This window comes from Orcinus orca, chromosome 17 (genome assembly GCF_937001465.1).
Source record: "Orcinus orca chromosome 17, mOrcOrc1.1, whole genome shotgun sequence".
NCBI lineage: Eukaryota > Metazoa > Chordata > Mammalia > Artiodactyla > Delphinidae > Orcinus > Orcinus orca.
The window spans coordinates 75115444-75140881 of record NC_064575.1 but is presented as its reverse complement, the minus strand read 5'-3'; the positions used below and the strand labels follow the sequence as shown (position 1 = coordinate 75140881).

Sequence of the window (25438 nt, the reverse complement as noted above, 5' to 3'; positions counted from 1 at the left end):
CAAGATTCCACTCCTAGGAAAGCTTACTCTCTACTCTCAGAAGAGCTGGTCACTCCCCCTTTGAGCCCAGTTTGTAGCTCATTCCTAGTTTATTGCTCTGCTATCGTGCTGGCCAGACTTAACAGAGATTATATGTGTACTTGTCCATCTCCCCACCTGGAGCGCAGGCTACAAATTGTGTGAGGACTGAGACCACATGGTAGGCATTTTTGTCTCCCCAAACTCCTTGCTTAGTAGACACTGAAAGATGTCAGATGCTTTGTTAGTTTACACCAGTGGTTCTCCGAGGAGGCGAGGGAGCGATTTTGCCCCCAAGGGGTGTTTGGCAATATCTAGAGGCATTTTTGATTGTCTTAACCTGGGGTGAGGCGGGGATACTGGCATCTAGTGGGTAGAAGCCAGAGATACTGCAAACGTTCTACAATACACCGCAACCCCTGCCCCAAACAGAGAATCATCCAGCCCAAAATGTCAATAGAGCTCTATACTCTGCATATCATACACAATTACATGCATGGAGAATATTTTTTAAACGTTCACTGGTAAAACCGTCCCCTACTCTCCAGGAGGTCCACACTACAGAGGTTCTTTGTCAGGAAGCCGCTCAGAGGCAGCCCCACAGCTGTGCTTAGGATACACTGCAGTGTCTCCCAGCCTTGAATTTCTGCCCTGTCTCCCATTGTGATTCTATGAGCTCATATATGTTAACTTCCTTTGCAAGCACTGGACGGCTGTGATTTCCTCTTATCCAGCCCTTTCTCCCCAGCTTCCTTCTGACCGAAGGTTCTCCTGACACAGCTAAAATCCATTTCCTCAGCAGCAGATATTTCTGAGCTCACCAGGTCACCCAGGAACATGATTGAGCAAGTTCAAGAGCAAATAGCTGTTCAAGGGGTTTTGAGTCGAGGAAGGAAGGAACTAGAATTTGGTAAGAGCACTTAGGAAGGGCCAAGCACTTTTCCCAATATAATCCTCTATACAAAGTTTCAGGGAAGGTATCATTAGTACTCCCCTTGCCCCAAGCTCTTCTAAAACAAAGAAACTGAGGCAGAGTAACTCTTGCAAGTTCATAGAGCTACTAAGGTGGTCAAACGGAGATGGAAACCCCAATTCTTTTCTAATGCCAACGCACAAGCTTGTTCTGTCACCAATGTTCCCAAGTGATGCTCCTTGTATTTTGGTTTTCTTCCTTCATTTCGAAATGGATGTTACGTACCTTACGGATATATATTATACCAAGGGAAAGAATAAGGAAAGAAATCAGGGTAAGGAAAGTAAGAAAGGGAAAAATAATGATAAGAAAAATAAAATAAAGCCCAGGACAAGGTTAATACTGAAAATAAGTGCCATAGAGTCTTACAGGCTTTGCTGCAGATGGACGTTAACTTGACTCTCAGTTCCCAGCAGCCAAGGTAAAGCAAGAAATAGCATCAGTTATTTTTTTCCTAATGCCTCCAGAATTTAAAATAAAGATTTTAGGGCTTGCCTGGTGGCGCGGTGGTTGAGAGTCCGCTTGCCGATGCAGGGGACATGGGTTCGTGCCCCGGTCCGGGAAGATCCCACGTGCCGCGGAGCGGCTGGGCCCGTGAACCATGGCCGCTGAGCCTGCGCGTCCGGAGCCTGTGCTCCGCAACGGGAGAGGCCGCAACAGTGAAAGGCCCGCGTACCGCAAAAAAAAAAAAAAAAAAAATTAAAATAAAATAAAATAAAGATTTTAAAAATTAAGATTATAATCTCTGTCTCCAAAAAGAAGGGCTATCTTGGTACTGAGACAGAAGAGAAGTTTCTCGTACGGATCCTTATAAAGGTGAGTATGGTGAACCAGTCCTTCCTGACGTGCCTACTTTGTGATATCATGTGACTAGAGGTAAATTTTGATTATGCAAATATTGTTAACAACTCAGGTGGGCAAAATGATAATGTGGTCTATTGATGAACTGAAGGTTAAGTTATAATTCTCAAGGAGACAGTGTGGGTTGTATTAGTCAAAATAGGCTAGGTAATGCCGCCTATATCTGTTATTTGGAGTGACAAGTAACTGCAAAATCTCAGAGGTTTGCCACAACACAGGATTTTCTTTACTCACAGGACATGTCCCTCCTAGATTACTGGGTGGCTGTGCTCTGTGTCATCCTCACCAGGAGCCCCGATGAGGAGGCTCTATCTCCTTATTTCCAGGATTGCCGCACAGGAAAAAAGCAACCTAGTGACTTCCATATTGTCTCTTTAAAAGTTTGCCCAGAGATGGCAGATGTCATTTCCACTCACATTTTTTTTGGCTGAAGCAGGTCATTTGGCCACACCCAACTCCAGGGATAGGACAGGTAATCCTGTCATCTTCCCAGAAGAAGGAAGAACTAGAAATATTTGGTGAACAGAACTAGTGACTATTCCAATGGAGTAATTTTTAAAAATAGGTGTATTGTCATCTGCTGCTGTGTAACAAATGATCCCCAAAGTCAGTGAGTGAAAACAACAGATGTTTATTATCTCTGAGTTTCACTGGGGCAAGAACCCAGGCTCAGTTTATTTGGTGGTTCTGGTTCAGGTTTCCTCTTGAGGCTGCACTCCAGGGACTGGTCAGAGCTGCAGTCATTTCAAGGCTGGACTGGGAATGAATTCCCTTCCGGGGTCACTCTTGTGGCTTTTGACAGGTTTCAGGTCCTCCCTGTTGACTGGAGACATCAATTCCTCGCCAAGCAAGCCCCCCCACAGTGCAGCTGCATGGTATGGCTGCCCCAGAGTGAAGGGAGTGATCTAAGAGAGCGCAAGAAGGGGGCCACAGCCTTTTTATGACCTAACTTCAGAGGTGACATCCCATCACTTTTGCCATATTATATTTGTCATAGGTGAGTCACTCTAGGTCCAGTCCACATTTGGGGAGAGGAATTACACGTGGATCAGAACACCAGGAGATGAGGGCCAGCGGGAGCCATTTAGAGGCTGCCTACCCCAGTGGGATGTGGAGTCCGACTGCTGTCAAATCCCACTTCTACCGCCCACTGATTGGGTGACCTCGGGCAGGCAACTTAAGCCACCTGAGCTTCCTTATCCACAAGAGGGTAATTGTAATAGGATGTACCCTACTGGGGGCTATAGTTTAATATTCCCTTATACATATGAACACGGCTGGCCTGGCTGGTATCGAACACTCGCCAAGCCTCCGTTTCTCGTTTGTCGTCTCTCTCTCTCTTCCTTTCCCCTCCTTCGACCCTGTGTATGCCCTTTGTTCTGTTAGAGGATGATGACTCTCTTTGTTAATGCAAAGGAATTGGCAGGCTGTTGGGTAAATGCTGTTAGAGGCACTCATCATTCTATCAGGGGTCTCAGGGTTGGAGAGAACTTAACAAATCATCTAATCTTTCTACTGACCTGATGTGTGATGGTCAGCCTTCCTTTTCTTTTTCCCATTGGCCTGGCTGTCTCCCCAGCCAATCAGGATATTCTCTGAAATTGGGTATTCCTTGCAAAGATGGGGCCCTTGGTGCTTTCTTCAGTTCTGCTGCTTCACACTCTCCTCACTACTCAGGTCTCGGCAGCCTCTGCCCTGTATCTTTCCTGTGTGCTCTGAGCTTGGCTGCTGTGAACCAAGGAAAGTTTAATTACCACTGACTTCCTGCCTGCCTGCCTCCCTGCCATCAGCTTATGATATCCTCGTTGGCCTCTTGTCCCAAAGCAGAACCAATATGCTGAGTAATCAGCCAGAGCTTATGCCGTCTGCTGAGGTCACTGCACCAACCCCAGAATTTGACAGTACAGAGGATGGAGTTCAGGCACCTAGTGGGGCTTGGGGTGGGACTGGACATAGAATCTTCTCCTTGGCAGTCTCTAGTGCTCCCCCCCTTTTATGTTATTATTTTTCCAGCTTCTGTAAAATGCTCTTCTCAGACAACTTCAAGTCAGCCTTTCCAACCAAATTGCCTACCACAAAGGCATTTTACTTGGAAATATTAGAGCCACAGGAGACTGTGGAAACAGGGAAATGAGTGGGAAGGCATGTTATACTTTTCTCATGAGAACATATTTAATAATTTCTCATTCCTTTATTCATTCAACTCACAGTTTTTTGTTTCGGTTTTTTTTTTTTTGTGGTACGCTGGCCTCTTACTGCTGTGGCCTCTCCCGTTGTGGAGCACATGCCCCAGACACACAGGCTCAGTGGCCATGGCTCACGGGCCCAGCCGCTCTGCGGCATGTGGGATCCTCCCGGACCGGGGCACGAACCCGCGTCCCCTGCATCGGCAGGCGGACTCTCAACCACTGCGCCACCAGGAAAGCCCTCAACTCACAGTTTTTATTGGGTGTCTTCTATCTGCCAGGCACTAAGCAGGTTCTGAAGATATAGTGGGGAGCAACAAGAAGGACAAATCCTTATCTGCAAGGAATCTACAGCCTGAGAAAGGCCACCAGCTCAAAGAAGACAGTCTCCGGGGTACGAAGAATCAGCCAGAGTTCAGGTCTCCTGATCCCAATATCTCAAAGGAGGGCGTCCTCCCTTTTGGGGCAGTGTTCCTGGCTTCCTTAGACTCCTAATTATTCTTTGCCATCCATTCAATCCTATTGCCTGTTTTCTGATCTTAAAGGATTTGAAAGGATTTAGATTCCAAATCTAAAATCAGTTCCCTCTGGCCAGAATGCAGAATGCAGTAGCTGACTTTTACCCCAGGCGCAGGGGTGCAAAGTTGAATAAATCCAGTTCCTATTTCCAGGAGCTCACCGTGTAGGAGAGAAAATTACAATCAACTGTGGTCAGTATAATGACGATAGGGGAAAACTGGAGCACCGGGCTTCCCAAGCTGAGGTAGAGATCCCAGTATAGAAATATGACATGATTTTAGGTGGTACACACTTTTTTAATAGCAATAATTATGTCAGTATATGTTGAGTAAGAATGAGAAAAAAATATATATCCAACACCTCAGTCCCATGTTAATGGATGGACCTAGACATTGTCATATTGAGTGAAGTCAGACAGGAAAAGACAAATATCACATGATATCGCTTATATGTGGAATTTTAAAAAAGGGTACAAATGAACTTGTCTACAAAACAGACATAGAGTTACAGATGTAGAAAACAAACATAGTGGGGTAAGGGGAGTAAGGGGACAGAGGGATAAATTGGGAGGGGGTAAGGGGAGAGAGGGATAAAGTGGGAGATTGGGAGGTACATATACACACTACTATATATAAAATAGATAACTAATAAGGGCCTACTGTATAGCACAGGGAACTCTACTCAATACTCTGTAATGACCTATATGGGAAAAGAATCTTAAAAAGAGTGGATATATGTATATGTATAACTGATTCACTTTGCTGTATACCTGAAACTAACACAACATTGTAAATCAACTATACTCCAATAAAAATTTCAAAAAATAATAAAACTAAGTCTATAAAAAATGAAAACAATTCCCATGTTAAATGCTTCCATTTTTATTCATTTACTCATTCATTCATCCGTTTAACAAATATGTAGCGATGGTTACTCTGTGCCGGGTGCTATTCTAGCCCCTGGGAGTCCAGAAGGGAACAAACGGCCAAAACCCTTGGCCTTCATAGATTTCACATCAAATCCAAATAACTTATTAAAACACGAGATGATTTAAAGAAAGAAATCCACAGATAAGCCAGTTCTGCCACTTATTCCATGGGTAACCTCGAACTAGTTCCTTAATCTCTTTGTGCCTCAGTTTCCTTATCTGCAAAATGGGGATAATAGGGTATCTTCCTCACTAGGGTTGTTCTGCCTCTCATGTGAGTTGATCATGTGAAATGCACACAGTGTCTGGAACACAGTAAGCCCAGTATAAGTGTTTGTTAATTTTTTTTTAAGCACAGGGTAAAAATTTTAAATGACTCTGGGAAGCTGCGAAGCCCAGCCTGGGACATCTTCCTAAGAGCCTGGAGACCTAGTTAAGATGTGTATTTCCCAGGCTTCACCTCAGAGATTCTGACTTAGCAGATCTGGGGCAAGGCCCAGGTGTTAAAGCCCCTCCCCGCTACTACCCTGAGACTAACCCCTCAGGGGGCTGCTTTAGGGTTCAGATGAGGACTCCTCTAGGGTGGGGTAGGGTGGAGAAATGCCTTCCTGGGTGGTATGGTGTCCTGAAGGACAAACTCCCCAGCGAGTTGGGTTCAAGGGGAGGTGTTCGACAGAGGGACCAACAGGTGCAGAGAAACAGGAGTGAACTGGTTTGCTCGTGAAACTGCAAGAAAGTTACCAGGATTGGGACGCTGGCTATGTGAGGCTGTCAGCTGACTCTGATTCGAAGCGTCACTGGCTGGCTGTCCCCAGCACGAAGAGCATGCTGAATCAAGCTCAGTGGAAACCTGCCAACAAGCTTTTTGAAATAGTGAGAAGTTTGCATTTTAGGGCTTAAGTTATTGCACCCAGAAGCCCAAAGCAGCTGCTCTGAGAAAAACTGATTCCAAGAGAACCTTTGATAAAGATCTGCAGGCTGTCACTTTGTCTGCAGGGTTCCCTTTTAATAGCAACTCCGCCCCCAAATGATTTCAGAGGAGAGGGGAAATGGGAAGAGACTGCCTAATTCTTTAAAGAAAGCAACAGATCACACTCAATGGTCTCATATGTTTTCCGGAAGCTTGGCTGGCAAGCATTGTGAAGGAAGATAATCTCCAACGATTCCTTTCTTAACCCTAGTGTGAGGAAGAGAAAGTGCTGTGGAATCTGATGAATGTAGGTTCAAATTCTGACTCCACCTTGAGCTGGCTTCCTGACCTTGGGCAAACTACACAGTTGCTCAAGACCTCATCTCATCTGTGCGATGAGAATCACATCAAGAATAAATGCCATGCAGGGGTAAGGGATGAAGAGGTACAAGCTCTCAAGTATAAAGTCAGCTACAAAGATATATGGTACAGCAAGGGGAATAAGCAATATTTTATAATAATTATGAGTGGAGTATAACGTTTAAAAATTGTGAATCACTATATTGTACACCTGGGACTTATATAATATTATACATCAACTATACTTCAATAAGAAATAAAAAGAAATAAATAAGCTACAAGAATACATTGTAAAACACAGGGAATAGAGCCAATATTTTATAATAACTATAATGGACTCTAACCTTTAAAAATTGTGACTCACTATGTTGTACATCTGAAACATATAATTTTGTACATCAACTATACCTCAATAAAAAAATAATAAAGGAAAAAATCAACGTACATAAAAACAGAGTGACACAATGGGTGTGATGTGTGTGGCACACTGCTTGACACAGAGTAAAAGTGTCATTAAGTGTCATTAAGTAACAACATGCTAATCATTTTTAATCAGAAAAAGTGAACTGGTATCCAGAAACTAAAGAAAGAGGAAGACACCGGCAGAGATTGCCAAGAGGAAACTTTTCACCTGGGGCTTCTGGAGAAAAAAAATCAGAAGGGTGTGTGGCCGAGAGAGGCTATTTGACTAAGGGCCGAGAATTTCGTTGGGCTTTCTGGGGGGCTACAAATGGCCGTGCAGCCTCAGGGCGCAGAGTAAAGAAATGCTTGGGTGAGTGAGGGAGCTCAAAATGCGGAGAACAGAGGCCCCGAATGGAGAGGGAGTTCTCATCTCAGGAAAGTGGCACACACACACTTCCCCCTGGGGGTTCAGCCCTTCGTGGCTGGGAGGAGGAAGGACAGAGCAAAGGAGGTGAGGGTGGGTAGGAAGCAGAAAGAGAAAGCCATGCAGAAAAAGGAAGGAAGGGGTCTTGGGAGTGGTTTGCTGGGCAGAGTGTTGGAGTCGAGAGGAAACCGCCTCCACTGAACTGAGTTCCTGGTTGCCCTCCCCCAGCTCTGCCCACATCAGTGGGTCCAATCAGGCTTATGGAGGGCCTATTGCGTGCTCCCCAGTTTGGGCACTGAGAGTGGAGTTGATCGGTGCCACAAATCCAGCCCTGGAGGAGCTTACCCACCTGCACTGACTCGTGGGGCTGAATCGTGTCCCCCCCAGAATTCATATCCACCAGGAATCTCAGAATGTGACCTTGTTTGGCAACAGCATCTCTGCAGATGTAATTAGTTAACATGAGCTCATACTGGGTTAGAGCGGGCCCCCCATCCAATGACTATCCTTATAATAAGAAGAGAGGAGACACAGAGATAGATGCAGGGGAGAGGCCACGTGAAGGCAGAGGCAGAGACTGGAGCCATGCAGCTACGAGCCAAGGCATGTCAAGGATTGCTGGAATCCACCGGAAGCTAGGAAGAGGCCAGAAAGGATTCTCCCCTAGAGCCTTCAGAAGGAGCGTGGCCCTGCTGACACCTGTGTGAGTACATTTCTGTTCACTCAGCCATACAGGTTGGGGTAAGTTGTTATGGCAGCCCCAAGAATCTGCTATACCATTGTAGGAGGAAAACAGAACGCTGGCACTCCTCACTTTGCAAGGTACCGTATTAACCAAAACTTGTGCATATCAGAATCGTGTCCTCGCTTTGCAGGTTCTATGGTAACTGAGGTCCAGTTTCAGTTAACATGGAACCATGTAAAGCAACGACTGTCTATACACAGCACTGCCCCCCAACCTGGGAAAGCACAAATTGCTTATAATCAAGAGAAAATTAATAAAGAGCAGGACAAGGTGAGTTGTAGAAGAATCAGCTGTGGTGATTCAGGAAGGCCTTCCTGATATAAGTGAATTTTGAAAGATTAGAAGAACAGGCTCTCAGAAAAGTCATCTAGGGGAATGTTGGGGGCCTCCCTTATTTCTTTCAGGGTTCCAATTCTGACTCTACCACTTAATTGCTGTGTGATCTTCTCTACCTGAAGCTAAGTTTCCTCACCTGTGAAATGTTGATCACAAATCAGGGTACCCCTGAGGGACACCCAGACCTGATCATTCATGGCAGCCCCTTTCACTCTCAATGGTGCCCTGGTTTGTATTGAAAACCAACCAAACCAAACCAAAAAAAAAAAGGACTTCCTTGGCCCTAGAGGTCCAGTGGTTAAGACTCCACACTTCCACTGCAGGGGGCACAGGTTCAATCCTTGGTCCTGGCTGGGGAACTGAGATCCCACATGCCCTGCGGCACGGCCATAAAACAAAACAAAACAAAATAAAATAAAAACCAAACAAAACTTTGGGATTGCTTTTATTTTCTACTTTTCAAATATGAAATAATAATATCATATGCTTTTCAAACAACAACTTCCCTGGAGATTCTGATATTCAGGTTTCCTGACTGAGAACCACTTGAATGAGGTGTCTTTGGTTCATTCCCAGACAATTTAGCTTAGGGTTTTAGAGCAAAGCTTCTGGAATTGGACCAAACTGGGTTTACCTCTAAGGTCTACCGCTTATTAGCTCTGTGACCTTGGCAATTCATTTACCATTCCTCTCCCCAATCTCAGAGGACCAGTTTTTTCCTTAATGCAATGGAGCTAATAACAGTGCATAATTCATAGAATTGTTAAGATGATTAAATGGTATATGTAAAACCCTTAGCATAATACCTGTCACAAAATAATTATTTCTTAAATGGGAGTTAAAAAAAAAAAAGAATCGCACTTAAACTGTGCAGAGTTTATTCAGGTTTGCTTGGAGGAAGAAGTCTAGACAGTAAGAGTAAAGATGTTACAGCATCCAGATGGCCTGGTGTCGGCTGTATCTGTGGGCCTGGACCCCAGTAAAAATTATCCTTAATTATAGATAATCAAAGCACAAAATATGCAGCCAAAGAGACAAGACTCAGGAGATGTTAGGCCCCAGGATTTGGTTGTATTTACACTTTGTTATGGCTTTCAGTTCCCTGTTTCACTGCAGTTTTGTTTTTGTTTTTTTTTTGCTATTGTGGGGAAAACTTGAAGAATGTTTCGTCATACAAAGCTTTTTAACTGTAAGAAATAGAAACTCCTACTGAGTTATTTAATCCTAAATAGAATTTTCTAGAAGGACATTGGAGAGTTCCCAGAACTGATGGAGACCTGGGAAGCCAGGGCTGAGACAGGCTTGACACAGGCAATGCCAAACACCTACAGAGCCAGACAACTCAGTCTCCCCGGGGACAGGGAGCGACCAGAAAGAATGTGCTCAAACCTCTCTGTTCTGTTCTTGGTTCACTCAAGACTCAAAGTGCTGGGAGAAAAAAAAAAATCTGCTTGGTCTCCCCTGGTCACCTCCATGGCTGGAAGAGGTCAGGGCACTCCCTTGGACCTGCCCAGATCACTTACATTGGGTAAGAGGAAATTCCAAAAGTGGATGTGGGTACTTTATCCAGAGAAGAGGGGAGGATGCCTGCAGCCCCAGCGCCTCAAGGGCTCCTAAAAGCGGGCCTAGGAAACTCAAGGGTCGCTCTCCCAACCTGCTCCTGGAACTCCGTGTGCTCCGGACACAGCCCTTCCCCTGCCTGCACCTCAATTTTTCCTTTGCAAAAGGAGATGGTCAGCTCGTGTGATACTGGAGGCTTCCCATCCAGAATATTCCCAGCCCCCTGGCAGCTCCCACTGCTCTGACCTTCCATTTCCTTGTGTCTAATCCCCCCACCCCTGAGCTCACAGTCCTGACCTCTTCAGGTCAGAGGCCCATTTCTCAGGAGCCTGTTGCCAGAGAGAAGCCTGCTGGTGAAATCCCCCGGGCCAGCCTGGGAAGCATTCCACGATAATTTTTCAATTTTCCTGTGGAAAAGGCAGCAGTCTCCGTGCCTGGGAGGGAGATTTGTGAGGTGAGGGAAATGACAGCTTAGTTTGTTAAAAAGAGAGACAGGGGCCTGCCCGTCTCCTGGAGAAACAGCTCCTGGATGCCTGTCTGGCCTGGGTTAATCTGGTGATGGTTCGGGACCTAAGAGGCAAAGATGTGGTTCCTGTCTGACTCCAGGTTCTTCAACTGTGGTTCTACCCGCCTTGGCTCCCAGCCATCACGGAAGTCTTCTGTAGTGCTTCGTCTGGGACCTTCCAGCATCACACAGGGTACTTTGTCATAAATTCAAAGCAGCCGTAAAAACGTTTAGACTGGCACAAGCCATCGTGGTGCTTGAGGCTTCAGGACTTTCTGAAGGATGGTCGCTGGATGAAGTGGCCGGTAAGGAAGTCAGGCTGAGGAGCAGACCTGGGCTTGAATTCCACCTCTTCTGCTTCTTCACGGAGGGCCTTCGCGCTATTTTCTTAAATTTTCTTTGCATCTTTCTTCTAGTCTGTAAAATTGGCATAATCACAGTCTCCCATTTGTGTGTTTGTTGTGAAGATTCAAGGAGAAAATGCGTGTGAAGTGCTTTCTCAGTACTGGCCCCGTAGACGACACCTGGTAAATGTTAGTGCTGTTATTACCATTTGGATTCTTATTTTTATGTCCCAGTTGGAAAGAATGTCATATTTATGATTATCTGGGCTGAGCTTACTGATCCATGTTGCAGACGAAGGTATGGAATACCATGCATTCCGAAAATGGCCATGAGGAAAATGCAGTGTCCTGGCTCTCAGCATCATGACTTTCAACTGGACCACAGCCCAAGGCCACAGAGGATCCAGACGAACATAGTAGGAATGATACGACCTCCCCCACGGCAGAGTCTGTCCTGAGACAACAGTCCCAGTCCCTTCACGGGGCCCTGGGTGACCCGGCTTGGACTCCCCCCCTTGAGCACCAACCAGGGGTGTTCTTCTCCTTGTGCTGCCTGCTCCTTCCATTCTTGTGTGCTCTGCGTTCCTCTAGGTTCTTCCTCTCTCGGAATGTTTGGCTTGACTAACTCATACCCATCTTCCCTGAACCCCTAGGCTATCAGACACGCCCATGACACTCTGTTCTTCCTCACGCCATTATGTTGGGTTCTTGAATTTATTTAGTTAATTACTTGTGTAAATACTTGTTTAATATCACGATTCTTCACTAGATCGTTGAAACTATTTCTTCCACACTGGTGCCTACGTTGTATGCAGGAGGTATACAATAAATATTTGTTGACCCGGGTGTGGGGAGAAGACCTGGTGTGGCCTTGGAACTGAGCCAGTTCGGAAGATCCATCCCAGTGGTAAGTTGTCCCTAGTTTAGGAGATCATCCTGGATTCACAGAGCCAAGGAAACAAATCCTTTATCTCAAAAGACCTGAGATCTTGAACCAAGTCAGCCGAAAATGAGTAGAGGGCCCTTGGGAAGATTACAGCTTCTCCAGGGCCTTCTAGAAAGCCAAGGCTAACATTGTCTCCAGCTCTATGTCATGTGTCCCTCAAGGAGCATGGCAGGAACAAACTCCTTTAAACATCAACCTATTGCCTATTTCTGGCCATGGATCTTAGTACATGAGCTCACTGACTGCATTTATTTTGCAACAGTAATTGAGTACCTTCTATATGCCCGGTCAGTGCTTAGCACTGGGGATACGGAGACACGTCAGCAAGTAGCTCCAGTTCCAACAGGGAAGCAAGAGGAGAACCTGGGCCATTCCAGTGGAGAACCTGGGCCATTCCAGTGGAGAACCTGGGCCATTCCAGTGGAGAACCTGGGCCATTCCAGTGGAGTTTTTAGATGGGAAACAGCAGCAAGTTGAGAAACCTGGTGACATGGAATCAGGTGACCTAGGGCTGAATCGCTGCTCTGACACTGCCTTGCTCTATGACCTTGAGAAAGTTACCTGATGACTCTGAATCTCAGGACCTTAAAGTGTATGATATGGAAGCAAGTGTTTTTATCTCATGGGGATGTTGTGAGATAAAATAAAATAGGCAAATAACCTGCTGAATGATTGTCATCGTGCTGAACTCTTATTAGCTGCTATGAACAAAAGTGTAGGAAAGGGGTTCCCTTTCCTCCGGTTACAGGGGGCTTCCCTGAAGAGGTGACATTCAAAACGAGACATGGAATGTGTGTGATGAACACTATTCAGGTCGAGGAACTGAGATCCAGAGGAGGGAATGTGCCTGGCATTTGAGAAAAAATGCAAATTGCCTCAATAAAATTGTAAGGAGTGATACGGCAGCAGGCTGGACAACTAAGCTAGGGCAGGTCATGAAGAGGTACAAAGATACTTGTACTTTATAGTCAGAGTAAGGAGAGCTCCTAAATTCTTGTATGTCAGGGAGGGATCTCATCAAAGACCACTCCTGTTGCTTTGAGGAGACCAGGTTAGGGGCAGTGAGAAGCTTTTGTGGAGACTTAGGCACGAGGTGGTGGTGAGCAGACAGTGGGGGCAATCAGCAAGGAGACATGGGGACAGAGCTGAGAGGAAGTTAGGAGGTAGGAGCTAAAGGACTTGCTGATGTGTTAGAAATGGAGGAGGAGAGAGGGAGAAGAGGAAGAGGAAATTCTCATTTACGGAACCAGTGCTGGACCCTTTCTCACATACAACCTCATTTAATTCTCTCAACAGCCCTGGCAAAGAGGTATGATTCCCATATCCTCCCAGCCTCCCCTTTATTTCCTTTTCTCCCTGCAAATTGGGAAAGTCAGGCTCAGAGCAGCAAAGTCCTTTGCTCTGGGTCACACAGCCAGCAGGTGGCACAGCCAGACTGAAACTTCAGGTGTCTTCAGCGGTGACCATTAGTTCCCAAATTTATTTCTTCATCCCCATCACTTGTGGAACTTTAAAAAAATACGGACCCTAGACCCACCCTTCTGGACCTTCTGGTTTAGGAGCTCCGAGGTGGATCTTTTGTAAAAAGATTCTCAGGTGATTTTGAGAATTCGTCAGGCTTTTAAAACATCTGGCCTCTTCCATGCACTACCGTTACCCAGTGAGTCAGTCTAGGGAACATCCGTTCTTTTTGTGCGCAAACCTTTGCATTTCAGGAATTGTCTTTCCCCTGCTGGATGGGGCTTTCAATCACATGTGCGGCCCCAACTCCACCAAAGGAGGAGGGCTGGGAACCAAGCTGATCAACCAGCCTCAGGGTGGACATGTGACACCAGGGGACGGATCAGAATCCTTCCTGAGGCTTTTCCTTGAGGGGGAAAGAGGGACCCGCTCTCTCTGAGGAGCCTGTGTTAGCCTATTGCTGCTGGCAGCCATCTTTGCCCCAGGTGGGGAGATCCTGACTGAGATGAAGATATGGAAAGAATCCTGAAGCCACTGTTTGTTTGAGCCCCTAGATCCAATCACCCTTGGGCTTTTTCAGTTACATAAACTAATTACGTACCTTTTGTCCCCCAACCCCGCATCTACCAGTTAAAGCTGAATTTCTGTTGCTTGCAACATATAGATCCTGACTGAGACTCAGAGACACTTTTGTTGAGGCTTCTGCCATCTGGAATGAATTAGGTAGACATCACAGAGGGGAATAGATTTGGCATGAGCTGAGCACAGAGCATTGGACTGAACAGGGTGAAAAAGATGGACAACTCCAGGGTGTAGAAACTTAAAGTATACGGCAAATACATTCATTTATTTGTTGATACACTCATTCATTCATTCAGCACAATCTTATATGCTAGATACTAGGCCTGCCCTATGGTGTACAGTGATGGAGAAAGTCATAGTATGTATCCTCAAGGAGTTTAGAGTCTAGCAAGAGAGAGAATTAAACAGGTTATTTCTATACAGATGAACATGTCCTGCGATAGAGCAAGAGCACAGGGCTCTGGGAGCCTAGAGGAAGAGACTCGGCCTTGACTTTGACACTGCGACTGGGAAGAGTCACTCTCTGTAGGAGTGGCCATGTTCACGAAGGCATCCCCCTCTCACCGAGTCCACTTATATTCCCCTTTAGATTTCCAGGCAACGTGCTTGGCACCAGGCAAAGATGGAAGCTGCCCTTGAGATACTTACATTTAGCTCCATCATTCCTTTTCTCCTGTATCTTCACTTCTCCCCCTCTCAACTTCATCCCATCAGGCTACAAACTAATGATCTCTTTATCTTCAATAAGATAAAATCGAGATCCCATCAAGCAAATCCAACCAAATACAAACCCTTGTCTTCATTTGATAAATCCATCTCTTTCCTTATCTTGAGAGCTAGCTTCTTGAAAAGGTTGTTGAGAATCTGTTTCTACTTTGCCTGCTACTCATTTTCAATGCCCACAACACCATGCAAAAGGCCCTTCATTCAGCCATTCACCAAGACATTGTTGAGTCGCTGTTCAATGCCAGGCATTTATGTTGGCACTGAGTGAAGATTCATTGGTGAACAGGACTGATGTGATTCCATTCCTCAAGGCAAGACGAACGATTTCTATACAGAGTGGGGAGTGTTTGGGTAGTCAGTTGTGGTTTCCTAGGGAACCTTGTCTAGTGGTCAGAGAATCCTAGGAGGTGAGCCATGAAGGATGAATAAGAGCATGCCAGGCTTGTGGGCGTTGTGTTGGTGGATGGGTGGATGGTAGGTCAACAGTGTCTTGAGCAGAAGGGACAAAGCATCTGATTGGGAAACCAGAGAGATGGAATCATTGAGTCAGTGGAAGCCAGTGTGTGGAGGACTTGGAGGTGTAGGACAGCTTTGGACATCATCTGGTGGGTAGCAGGAACCCTCTGAAGGGATTTAAGCAAGGGAGGGGCATAATCACATTTGCGATTTAGAGAGATCTTGGGGGTGGCAATGATGGAGAAGCCGGGGAGTTGTTCTCAACTTTTTCAAGCCCTAGAGCAGCCTGTTAAAACACAGTTTCCTGGGGCCCATCTCCTGAGATTCTAATTCAGGGACAATGTGTTTGCATTTGCAACAAATTCACAGGTCACGTCGGTGTTGATGGTCCAGGAATCACACTTTGGAAACTCCTGGAGAAGGTATTACAGGAGGGCAGGGTACTGGGAGAATGGTTAGGCAGATGTTTCAAGTGATGGATTGAATGGAAGGAAAGAAGGAGAGGAAGGATCTTGGGTGGATGGGCTGCTGTCCACTGGGGAGGAGGTGTGGTCAAGAAGATGCTTCCATATTGCCAAGTCCAGTGGACCATTCTCTGCACATCCTGCTGCCCCTCTTGCTGCCTCTGATACTTTTGATAGAAGAGCTTCTTCCTAGAGTTGTCTCCCTCCTAAAAGAAGAAAAAAACTGTCTTCTCCTTTGTTCCTCTTTCAGCATTTCCTGAGTTCTTTCCTTGACTTCATTTTCCCTGGGCGGTGGGGGGTGGTCTTCAGCAGCTCCCAGAGCTTTAACCCCTTCCTCCTACATAGTACACTCAAAAAGTGTTTGTAAAATAACTTAGAGTCTAATTGCCTTCATTTCCTTTGTTCTCCAGTAATCCATAGGTGACTCAGGGCTAGGACCTTATCTATCTCATTTATCTTAGCATCTCTTCACACCCCCAGCACACTGTGGGCACACAGTAGGTGCTCAATAAATATTTATGAACGAACGAATAATTCCTGCTCTCACCATTTTGCCCACTCTGTGAATGCAGGCAAATTACTTAATCTCTCAAAGTTTTCAATCCCCTTATATGTAAATTGGGGATTAGGAATTGAATTTACCATCTAAGAGCTGCTTTGGGGATGAAATTAGATGCCTGTAAAGTATTTAGCACCTAGTAAAGATTGACTACTATTGTTGTTTGGTTTTTATGGTTGACGCTTGTGTGACTTTGGGAGAACTATTGAACGTGTCTAAACTTCATCAGTGCCGTCACATTCAGAAATTGCTCTCCCGCTGGGCTGCTGGGAGAGTCCAGTGAGAAGGAGGGTCTGGCAGGTAGGAGGTGTATAAACAAGGTTAATTCTCTCTCCCTGAGCTCTCCCATTCCCTGCCCCTAGAGACCCCTGACTGCACTGGCCTCTTTTATCCCTAGATGGGCTGATGGGGTGACAGGGGAAGAAAGTGTTGGGGACTGTGGCTGCGCTGCTCCTAGGCATTGTGTAAAAACAAAGCACATTCCTTTTAACCTCAGAAGATCTACAACCCGTTAACACTTCCCCTCAACTGTGTCTTCCTAAAGAGCTTAGTGTAGACTAATATTGAAAGAAATAAAATTTAAAACAAAATGAGAAATCAACTCAGAGTCATTGTAAATCACCTCAAACCAGTTTGGCAAAGTGAACATTCTTGGGTGTTTCTTCTACATTTGGAATTAGTCTCTAGAGTGATAAAAATAAAAACAAAAATAAACAAATGGAATTAGTCTAGATTCTCCACCAAAGGATCTAGACTAGAGAAAGGTTATTGCTACAGCTTTCGTGGTGGGTGGTAGAGTCTTTTTAGTCTTTTTTTTTTTTTTTTAAACAGGTCCCTGTTCTTATTCTATTGGCTTGTGTCTACACTCCTTCTCCTTTGAAATAGGTGTGTAATGGTCTATAACCTTAAAAGAGGAAACTTGTAAAGCTCCTAGTGCATTTATAGATAGTGTCAGGGGACACCCTTCAGCCTCTTTTAACCTAAGGGTATGCATTGCCGGGAAGAAATGTTTCAGAGGCCCTTAGCGTGTATACTAACAAATTCTCAACAGCTATTGCAATCAAGCTGCAGAAAACCCCCTGACACAATTATTTTGTCATCTTTACCAAGCTTTGTCTTAAAGACCAGCAGAGAACTCTACTTACACATCCTAGCTGTGAGTAACCTACTTATGAAGCTGGGGTTGTGAGAACTTTGTGCATTTAAACATTTGATTGATTGTTTTTATAATGTGGATCTCCTTTGTTGCTTCCAAATGGCATCATAAAGTAACACTTCCTTCCTCTTTATACATTCCATCCCTAAACAAAACCACTCCGGGAATCCCCTGGGGAAGGCATTAATTCCTGGACAGTCTCCTGGGTAAAACGCATAGTTAATATTAACTTATTCCTTCTTGTATATTCCTGACCAAATCATAAGCTCCGCCCCTCCATCTCCAATTCTTGATCATTGTTATCTACAAAATAGATTACACAATGGCATAAACCCCGGGGACTCTCTGGATTGGCTATGAGGGCCAATTTGTGTTGAGGTCAAGGTCAGCCTGATTTTCTGGAAAGAAGTTGGCATCTATTCTGTTTTCAGAACATTCCCTGGCTTCCTAAAGCTAAAAAAGGGCCTGATAGGTAGTTGGCGTGGTTCCCTTTCATCTCCACAGCCAAGCTCTGCATCCCGAAAGTTGTTTCCTGATAATTTGGAACGGGGAGTTGTTTTCCTAATGAGGAACACTCTCTCCTATTCCTCAGGCTTGCCCGGACTGCGTGATTCAAACTAACACCTTCCCTGTTCCCAGGTGAGTCACTCCAGGGCTGTACTCCAGCCACAAAGCGGCAGAGTGAATCGTTTAAGATGGCCCCCACTTCTGTAACACTTTGAGCTACTCAACTTCTGTGGATTGTATCCCCCTTTGAATTCAGGGTGTAGGGTGTGACAGCTTGAAGCTATTAGGGTAGGATTTAGGATCCAGAATAAAGGATCAAGAAAAAGACATTAAGGACTTGAATAAGTTATTCTAGGGGTCAAAGCCAAAGACAGTATTTATTTATTGATTTATGGGTCATGGTGGATTTAAATCTCCAAGTGAGTACAGGGATCTCAAGATCTACTCCGATGCTGAGACAATGAGATAATTAGAACAGCGATAGTAACTTCCATTTGCCTATGTAGTCAGTGTTCTAGTTTCTGGTTTGGACCGTGGGGTTTTCAAAGGCTTAAGATCAATAATAACAACATTCAAAAATGCCTTTTCATGTTCTAGTGATGAGCATGTGTCATGCATGTCCCCGTGTGAAAGAGGTTGGAAGAAGGGGAGTTTGTTGTTTCCAAAATAATGACTCACATGACAAAGAGTAACTATGTTTTATTTTATGATCGGAACAGTAGCATTTCCATATTGGCCACTTCCCAGGAGCAACCGGTGAATCTCATTTAACAAATGGCTAAGGTAGGAGTGGATGAGCCGTGGGTTTCTCATCGTGAAAGGAATAATTAAGCAATGGACAACAAAATAAAAACAAAAACAAAACAAAACGAAAAAAGAGGAACCGAGTCCCAGCAGCCCTAAATGCTGAAACTGAAGTCACGTATTCCACTTGATGGGTGACTCCCGTCCTCGTGACTGGCCAGTTGGTTGCTACTGGCTTGTCTGAGAGGTGGTCTAGCACAGGTCAAGCCTGGGTTGGAATCCTTGCTCTACCCTTCGTTATCAGTGGATCTTGGGCACATGGATAAGCCTTGCTGTGCCTCAGTTTCCCTATTATGGGGAAGTCAACAGTACCTCCTTCATATGGTTGCTGGGGAGTTAGCATAAGGAAAATGCATAGAAAAATTCCTGGCACTTAAATAGTTACCCCTTGGATCGGTCCATCAGGCCCCAAACCAAAAGCATTCTTGTACTGCAGACACAGGATGAGCCAAAGCAATGATAGCCAAGTGATAAGTGTTTTTCAACAAACATGGGACCTGGATTCAGCCTTTTACTGTGTGGCTGAGGAGAAGTTATATAACCACTCTGAGCTTCTATATTCCCTCGTTTGTAAAATAGGGTTAATAACTTGCCTCCCAGAGCACCTGGTAGGAGCAGGCAAGCAGAAAAGTTGGTCCCTGCTCTTCCCCCATCAACTGTTTCAATGGGCAGGACCCCTGGACTGCAATGGAGCTGGGGAATGGCATGGAAACTCCAGTTTTTCCTTCATGTTCCTCCCAAACCCCAGTCCTCACCCCCCTTTGTGTTCTTAACTGTTATCTTTAACCCTTTTGCCTACCTCTAACCCTCACCAGCTTACTGCCCTTTCATTCTTTGAAGTATCAACTCTAGCCCTTATCACAAATCTCCAGGAAGCATCTTATAACCCTGAGAATTTAAAGACCTTAAGGCCCCAGACCCATTAGAACAAAGGAAAGCCCTCACCCTTTCTTAAATAACTTCTCTTCCCATCTTCTAAAGCTCACTCCCTTAAGGGCCAAATTCTGTTAATTTGTCATTGATGAAAAGAGAATGAGGGAAAAAAAAAAAAAAAAAGAAAAGAAAAGAAAAGAAACAAAACACTCACAACTGAAGATCTGGCTCAATTATATATTTGCCAGGCATTTTATTTTTTTCTAAAAACAATAGAAAAAAATCAACTTTAAAAAGGAAAATGTACTTAAATAAAAAAATTATGGTATAACTGCTATAAAGGTTTTATTAAAGTTATTTACATTTAATGGCTATATTTACAAAGGAAAATTGGATAAAGTTCAGGATTTCGTAAAAACAATTCTTAAATACAAATCTGTTAAAGGAAAAAAAAAAAGATGGTAAGCATAAAAAAAGTTCTTTTATGCCCAAAGTCCCATTTGAGGCAGTTTATATTATGGCTAAACCTTTCAGTCTTAAGATCCAGCCAAGGTTGTGAGGTTGGTCATGCATATGCAGAAAGTTCATACGTCGGGAGTTCCGTCAGAAGGAGTCTTCTTTCTCACTTTCCCTTAGTAACAAATGAGAATTTCATGAGGGATTCATTCCAGTTCCTCCCTCCAATAGGTCAATTTATGCGCAAGAGTTCCGTAGCTGTTCAAGTTTGAGTTTCAACTGTTCTCGCCTCTTCCGCAACTCGTCTTTTTCTGAAATGAGCTTTTGCTCCTCTGCTTGGACGGACAGGATGTATGTTGTGGCTTTTTTAAGGATAACTACCTTGGGGGCCTTTTCATTGTTTTCTAACTCCGGGATCTGGTCACGAAGGGCAAAAAAGCTGCGTTTCAGCTCGTTTCTCCTCTGGCGTTCCAAGACGTTGTGTGTCCGCCTCTTATCATTCTCCTCGGTGTCCGAAGACCTGGGGCTGGCACATTTGCGATTGTTGCTGATCTGTTTCAGGACCCTGCCACTGTCCAACTTAGCCCTCTTGGCGGCGGGACAGTCCTTCCTAGTGGAGGGGGGCGCTGCATAATTGTGCTGATGGGTGGACACGTGGCACCTCTTAAGGACCAACGGGCTGTGAGGAGGTTTGCTGTGGCCTCCGGCAGAGGGTGACCCCGATTCTGACCTTTTGGCAGGGGGCTGCCTCTTTTCCACAGAAACAACATCAATTTCTTCCTCATCCTCTTGTTCTTCCTCTGTAAGAAAAGAAAAAGCAATCGCCCAGTTAGCCACGGTTTCCTTAAAGCAATCAATGACCAGATTAAATCAATACTGCGCACAAATACAAGGCATAATTAGGTAAGAAAGGACCCGGAGGGCTTCCCTGGCAGTCCAGGGGTTGAGACTCCATGCTTCCAACGCAGGGGTGCAGGTTCCATCCCTGGTTTGGGAACCGAGATTCACACACTGTGTGGCACGGCCAGAAAAAAAAAAAAAAGGACCCTGGCACAAAGTTATCCCCAGAGAACTAGCCAATCGTCTCTGCCCTTCTTCTCATGAAGAGACAGTCTCAGGGAGGAAAATGACAGCTGGGTTTATGGCACAGACAAGAAAATTACAATTTACCAGGATACAACATTGATGCAAATTCTTACCTAAGACTTAATGAGGTGCTGGACACACCCAGACAAAGCACATTCCCAAGCACCTCCTCTTTGCAAGGGACTTTACCAAGAACCCTTCAGGTGTTGCAAATGATAGCTGCAAATCTTTGGTATGACTTTAGCAATCCCTATTTTACTGGAAGTGGAAAAAAAAAAAAAAAGTCTCGCAGCTTTGCCAAAAGTCCTAGGGGGTGGGGGATGGAAAAAAGGAGTACAGTTTTGGAAAGGACTTGCTTTTAAGTGTTCAAAAGAGGCCGAAAAGATCCCAACTCCTCAGTCCATACATTTTTAAGGCACTTTCACTGGCTTATAGCACTCAGGTGGGTGGCTGCCCAGTTTCTGTCCACTGCCCCTCTTCATTTTTGTTGATCTGTAGTCCATTAAATTCCAACAGCTTCTCAGAAGTTAAGGGAGGTAATTCATTCACTCTCGAAGAGATCAATCCTCTCTTAACCTCATCACGATCCCCCCACCCCCCAGGGCAATTAAAATGCTTAAGAGGGGTAAGAGGGAGCGGATAGAGTTGCTAGATAAGCTAGAAGATTTAAAAACCCAAATGAAATTCCTAAGGGGAGGGAGGGAAGAGGAGGGGGCTGGCCACTAGGGCGATCTTAGGGGAAGGGATGGGAGGCACACTAAAGCCCAGTGTTTCAGGGATGATGAGCTCCCAGACCCTTCCAGGCCTGCCATTTCTTTTCCAAATATAAGAAAAGAGAAAAAGCAGGGTTAACTGAAGTGGTCGCCAGTGAGAATAGGAAAGACAGCCAGCCACCCGCTCTGACGGGCCTGGAGGGTCCCAGCTTACCAGAGTCGCTGCTGGTGGTGGGTGGTGTCTCCTCGTGGAGCGCCAGGGGCTCGGGACTGGCCCGCGGGGAGGACGCGGCGGAGGAGAGCAGAGAGTCCGAAGACGGCGAGAAGGCGGCGGAGTCGGGGGAGGCGCAGGGCTTGGGCGAGCTGCTGTCGTTGAGCGGGTAGGGGAAGACCACCGAGGGGTCGATGCACTCGGAGGCGGCGGCGCTCAGGTCCTGCAGGTACAAGCTGGAGGTGGAGCAGCCGCTGTGCCCGCGGGCGGGGCTCGGGCTGCCGCTGTCTTTGCGCGCAGCCTGGTAAGAGGCCAGCTTCTCCGAGACGAGCTTGGCGGCGGCCGAGAAGCCGCTCCACATACAGTCCTGGATGATGATGTTTTTGATGAAGGTCTCGTCGTCGGGGTCGCAGATGAAGCTCTGGTTCACCATGTCTCCTCCCAGCAGCTCGGTCACCATCTCCAGCTGGTCTGCCGAGGAGAAGCTGCCGCCGCCGCCGCCGTCGTCTCCCCTGGGGGAGAAGGACGCGACCGTGACGTACGAGGGCGAGCAGAGCCCGGAGCGGCGGCTCGGGGACAGGGGCGGGGTGGGCAGCAGCTCGAATTTCTTCCAGATATCCTCGCTGGGCGCAGGCGGCTGCAGCTCGCTCTGCTGCTGCTGCTGGTAGAAGTTCTCCTCCTCGTCGCAGTAGAAATAAGGCTGCACCGAGTCGTAGTCGAGGTCATAGTTCCTGTTGGCGAAGCTGACGTTGAGGGGCATCGCGGCAGCCTGCTGGAGGGGGCACACAAAGGCGGGGGCAAGTCTTCAGTTAAGGGGGTCTTGGTTGGTGCCGAAATCCCGCGCCGCGCGCCGCGCGCGCCACAATCCAGAACCACTCCCCTTCCAGCGCTGTTCCCAAATGGGGCCGGCGGGGGGGGGGGCAAAACAAAACAAAACAAAAAGGCACCCTTTTACCCTTTCTGGGTGACCCTCTACTATCTCAGACACACACTTGGCGAAGCAGCTCCGTAGCGCCCGCGCAGCTTCCGTCCCCCGGGAGCCCGGAGCGCCAAGTCCGGGAGTCGGCCCGGCGACCGCCGAGCAATCGAAATCGGCTTTGGCCTCCTTAACAGGCCGGGGGAGGCGGCGCGGGGTCGGGGGCGGGGAGGAATACGATCTGCCAAACGCTGAGGCGCAAAGTTTTGCGCCACCTGAAGGAGGCTGCGAGAGGCGCCACGGCGGGAGCGGCTGCGCGCGGCCCCCTCCCGCGCCGGGGCCCCTCGCGCCGCACCCGTTCCCACTCGCGCCCTTGCCGCGCTCCTTCCCCCGCCGGCGCCACCGCCCCTCCCAGCCTCCCTTCTCCGCCTCCTGCATCCCTACCCCCAGCGCGCCCCCCTTCCTTCCTCTGCCGGCTTTTCTTCTTTTCCCTCGCGGGCTGGAGTGGCAAGCTCAGCTTCGAGCCTTAACCGCCCCCCCCCGCCCTGCCCCGCCAATACATAAAAGGGGAGTGTTAAATAATAACAGGGACACCTCCCTTCAACACCCAATACGGCGCCGCAACTGCGCCAGAGACCCTGCTACGATTCCGCGCCCAGAGCCAGGCGTCTTCCCCTCACCCGCCGAGGGTAGCAGCTGTTCTGGAAAAGCCCCGAGCCCCGCTCCTTGCCGTCCTCCGCATCTCCGGGGCGCAGGGACACCCGCGCGGGGACACCAGAGGCGGCCTGGGAGCCAAGGCTGGGTGCAGAGATTTGTCCTCGTTTCCCCCCGAGTCAGTAATTCCAGGAGAATCGGACACATCTTTGCCCCAGCCTCCTTCACCCCCCTCCCCGCGCCTCGCCAACACCAAATCCTAACCTCTCTGTAGACCAAGATCTTTAATTTTATTATCCTTTTTAAAAGCCAAATGCCAACTTCTAAAAGGAGCCGGGGGCGAATTGGAAACGCCGCGGGGATCGGCGGGCGGGACAAACCGCAGTGTGTCTGTCTCCGGCTGTCAGAAATGCGGTAAGCCGAAATTTAAATGCCCTTTCCGAGACGGGGAAAAGTCAGAGGCTGCGGAGCTCTCTCGCTCACACACGGCAATATGTAATTCTTACTCCAAGGAGCTCAGGATGTAAAGGGTTTTCTGCCACCGAGAAGCATACCCTTCTCTTCTCCTCCCCAAAGGCCAAAAGCAATTAATGCAATAAAGGAAGAATGTCCAACCGGCCGGGGTCAGCGTCCATCTACATAAGCAAAAACCTCTCAAGGCTACTTTCAAAAACGTACCCTGTTTTCCCTCTGCCTTCCCCTCTCCCATCTTGACAAGTCACTGTACCCCGACCCAGTTCTGGTTCGTCTTCACTCCACCCCGACCAACCACAACTACTCTGAGAAAAGTGTCAATAGCGCTGGAATGGGAGAAAAGACACCGATCCGGGCATTCGACTCATCGCGGCATTACTGCGGTAGCAAAAATAAATTAAAAGGCCAATAGGTCCGGGTGCTCACCGGGTTTTCCACTCTCCGAAGGAAATCCAGCGTCCAAAAAGCGGCGAGGAGCGCCTTTCAGAGGCGCGGGTCGTGGGCAGTGGCGGGGAAAAGTGACTCCCCCAATAGGCAGAAGAGCCTCTCCGTGTCCGGAGAGTCGCGTTGTCGCTCGGGTGCTGTAAGTTCCAGCGGGCAGTGGGCAAAGTTTCGCGGATGCAGCGCGGGTGGCGGGCCGCTGGCAGGGGTCGGCGGGAAGGGTGGGGTGGGGGCGGCCGGGCCCGAGGCGCAGAAGCCCCCCTTTCACTCCGGATCTCCCTTCCCCGGGCGCCCGGAGCGCGACTCCGCTCGCTCGGCTGCCTCTGCTCTTCCACCCTCGAGGGCCCGCCCGCTCGCTCCCTCTGCCTCTCGCTGGAATTACTACAGCGAGTCAGATAAAGCCCAGAAAACCGGCTTTTATACTAAGGCACGGCCCCTCCCCTCTGTTCTCTTTTTCCCGCCAAGCCTCTGAATAGCCCTGCCCTTCCAGAGGCAGTTGGGGAGCCAGGCGGCGGCCGGGGCGCGGCGGCAGCAGGGGTAGCCGCGAGTTGCACAGCCCGGGGGTCCTTGGCCGCGCAGACCCTCGCCTATAAAAGGGCGGTGGGCGGGGATTCACAGGAGAGGATCTTTTTTCTTTCTCCCCCGCCCTCAGCTTTGGGAACCCGGGAGTGGCGCTGGTGGGGAGGGAGGGCCGGAGGGGAGGAGACTCAGCCCTTTGAGCCTGGCACTCCAGTGCGCCGAGCTCTCGGATGTAAACACAGTTAACAGCGCCGCATGAATTAACTGCGCGCGCCTACCATTTTCTTTTGCTCCCGCTCAAACCTTCTCTCTTTCTCTGCTGCTGGCTCCTCTGGGGCAGCGCTCTGTTTGGCAAACAGCATA

At 47.5% G+C, this 25438-nt stretch overlaps 1 protein-coding gene across 3 annotated transcripts; it reads right to left on the bottom strand.

Moving 5' to 3' along the window:
* Positions 1-19822: 19822 nt before the first annotated feature.
* Positions 19823-25163, bottom strand: MYC (MYC proto-oncogene, bHLH transcription factor). 3 transcript variants are annotated; one of them, XM_012531445.3, is made up of 3 exons: positions 24542-25163; positions 22075-22840; positions 19823-20861 (listed from the first exon to the last, which is right to left on the bottom strand). In XM_012531445.3, exons 2-3 carry the CDS (start codon positions 22829-22831, stop codon positions 20299-20301), a joined length of 1320 nt encoding a protein of 439 aa, XP_012386899.1. In that variant the 5' UTR covers positions 22832-22840; positions 24542-25163; the 3' UTR covers positions 19823-20298. The 3 variants fall into 3 exon arrangements, with proteins under 3 accessions (XP_012386899.1, XP_004265369.1, XP_049556384.1); XM_004265321.4 differs by having other exon boundaries at positions 22075-22843; positions 24542-25160; XM_049700427.1 differs by lacking the exon at positions 24542-25163 and adding an exon at positions 23432-24532 and having other exon boundaries at positions 22075-22843.
* Between the last annotated feature and the right edge of the window lie 275 nt (positions 25164-25438).

Coding starts and splice junctions, on each gene's coding strand:
- MYC (XM_012531445.3), bottom strand. CDS start 22,831: ATGCCCCTCAACGTCAGCTTCGCCAACAGGAACTATGACCTCGACTAC. Junction 20,862..22,074: donor CACCACCAGCAGCGACTCTG/GTAAGCTGGGAC, acceptor CTTTTCTTACAG/AGGAAGAACAAGAGGATGAG.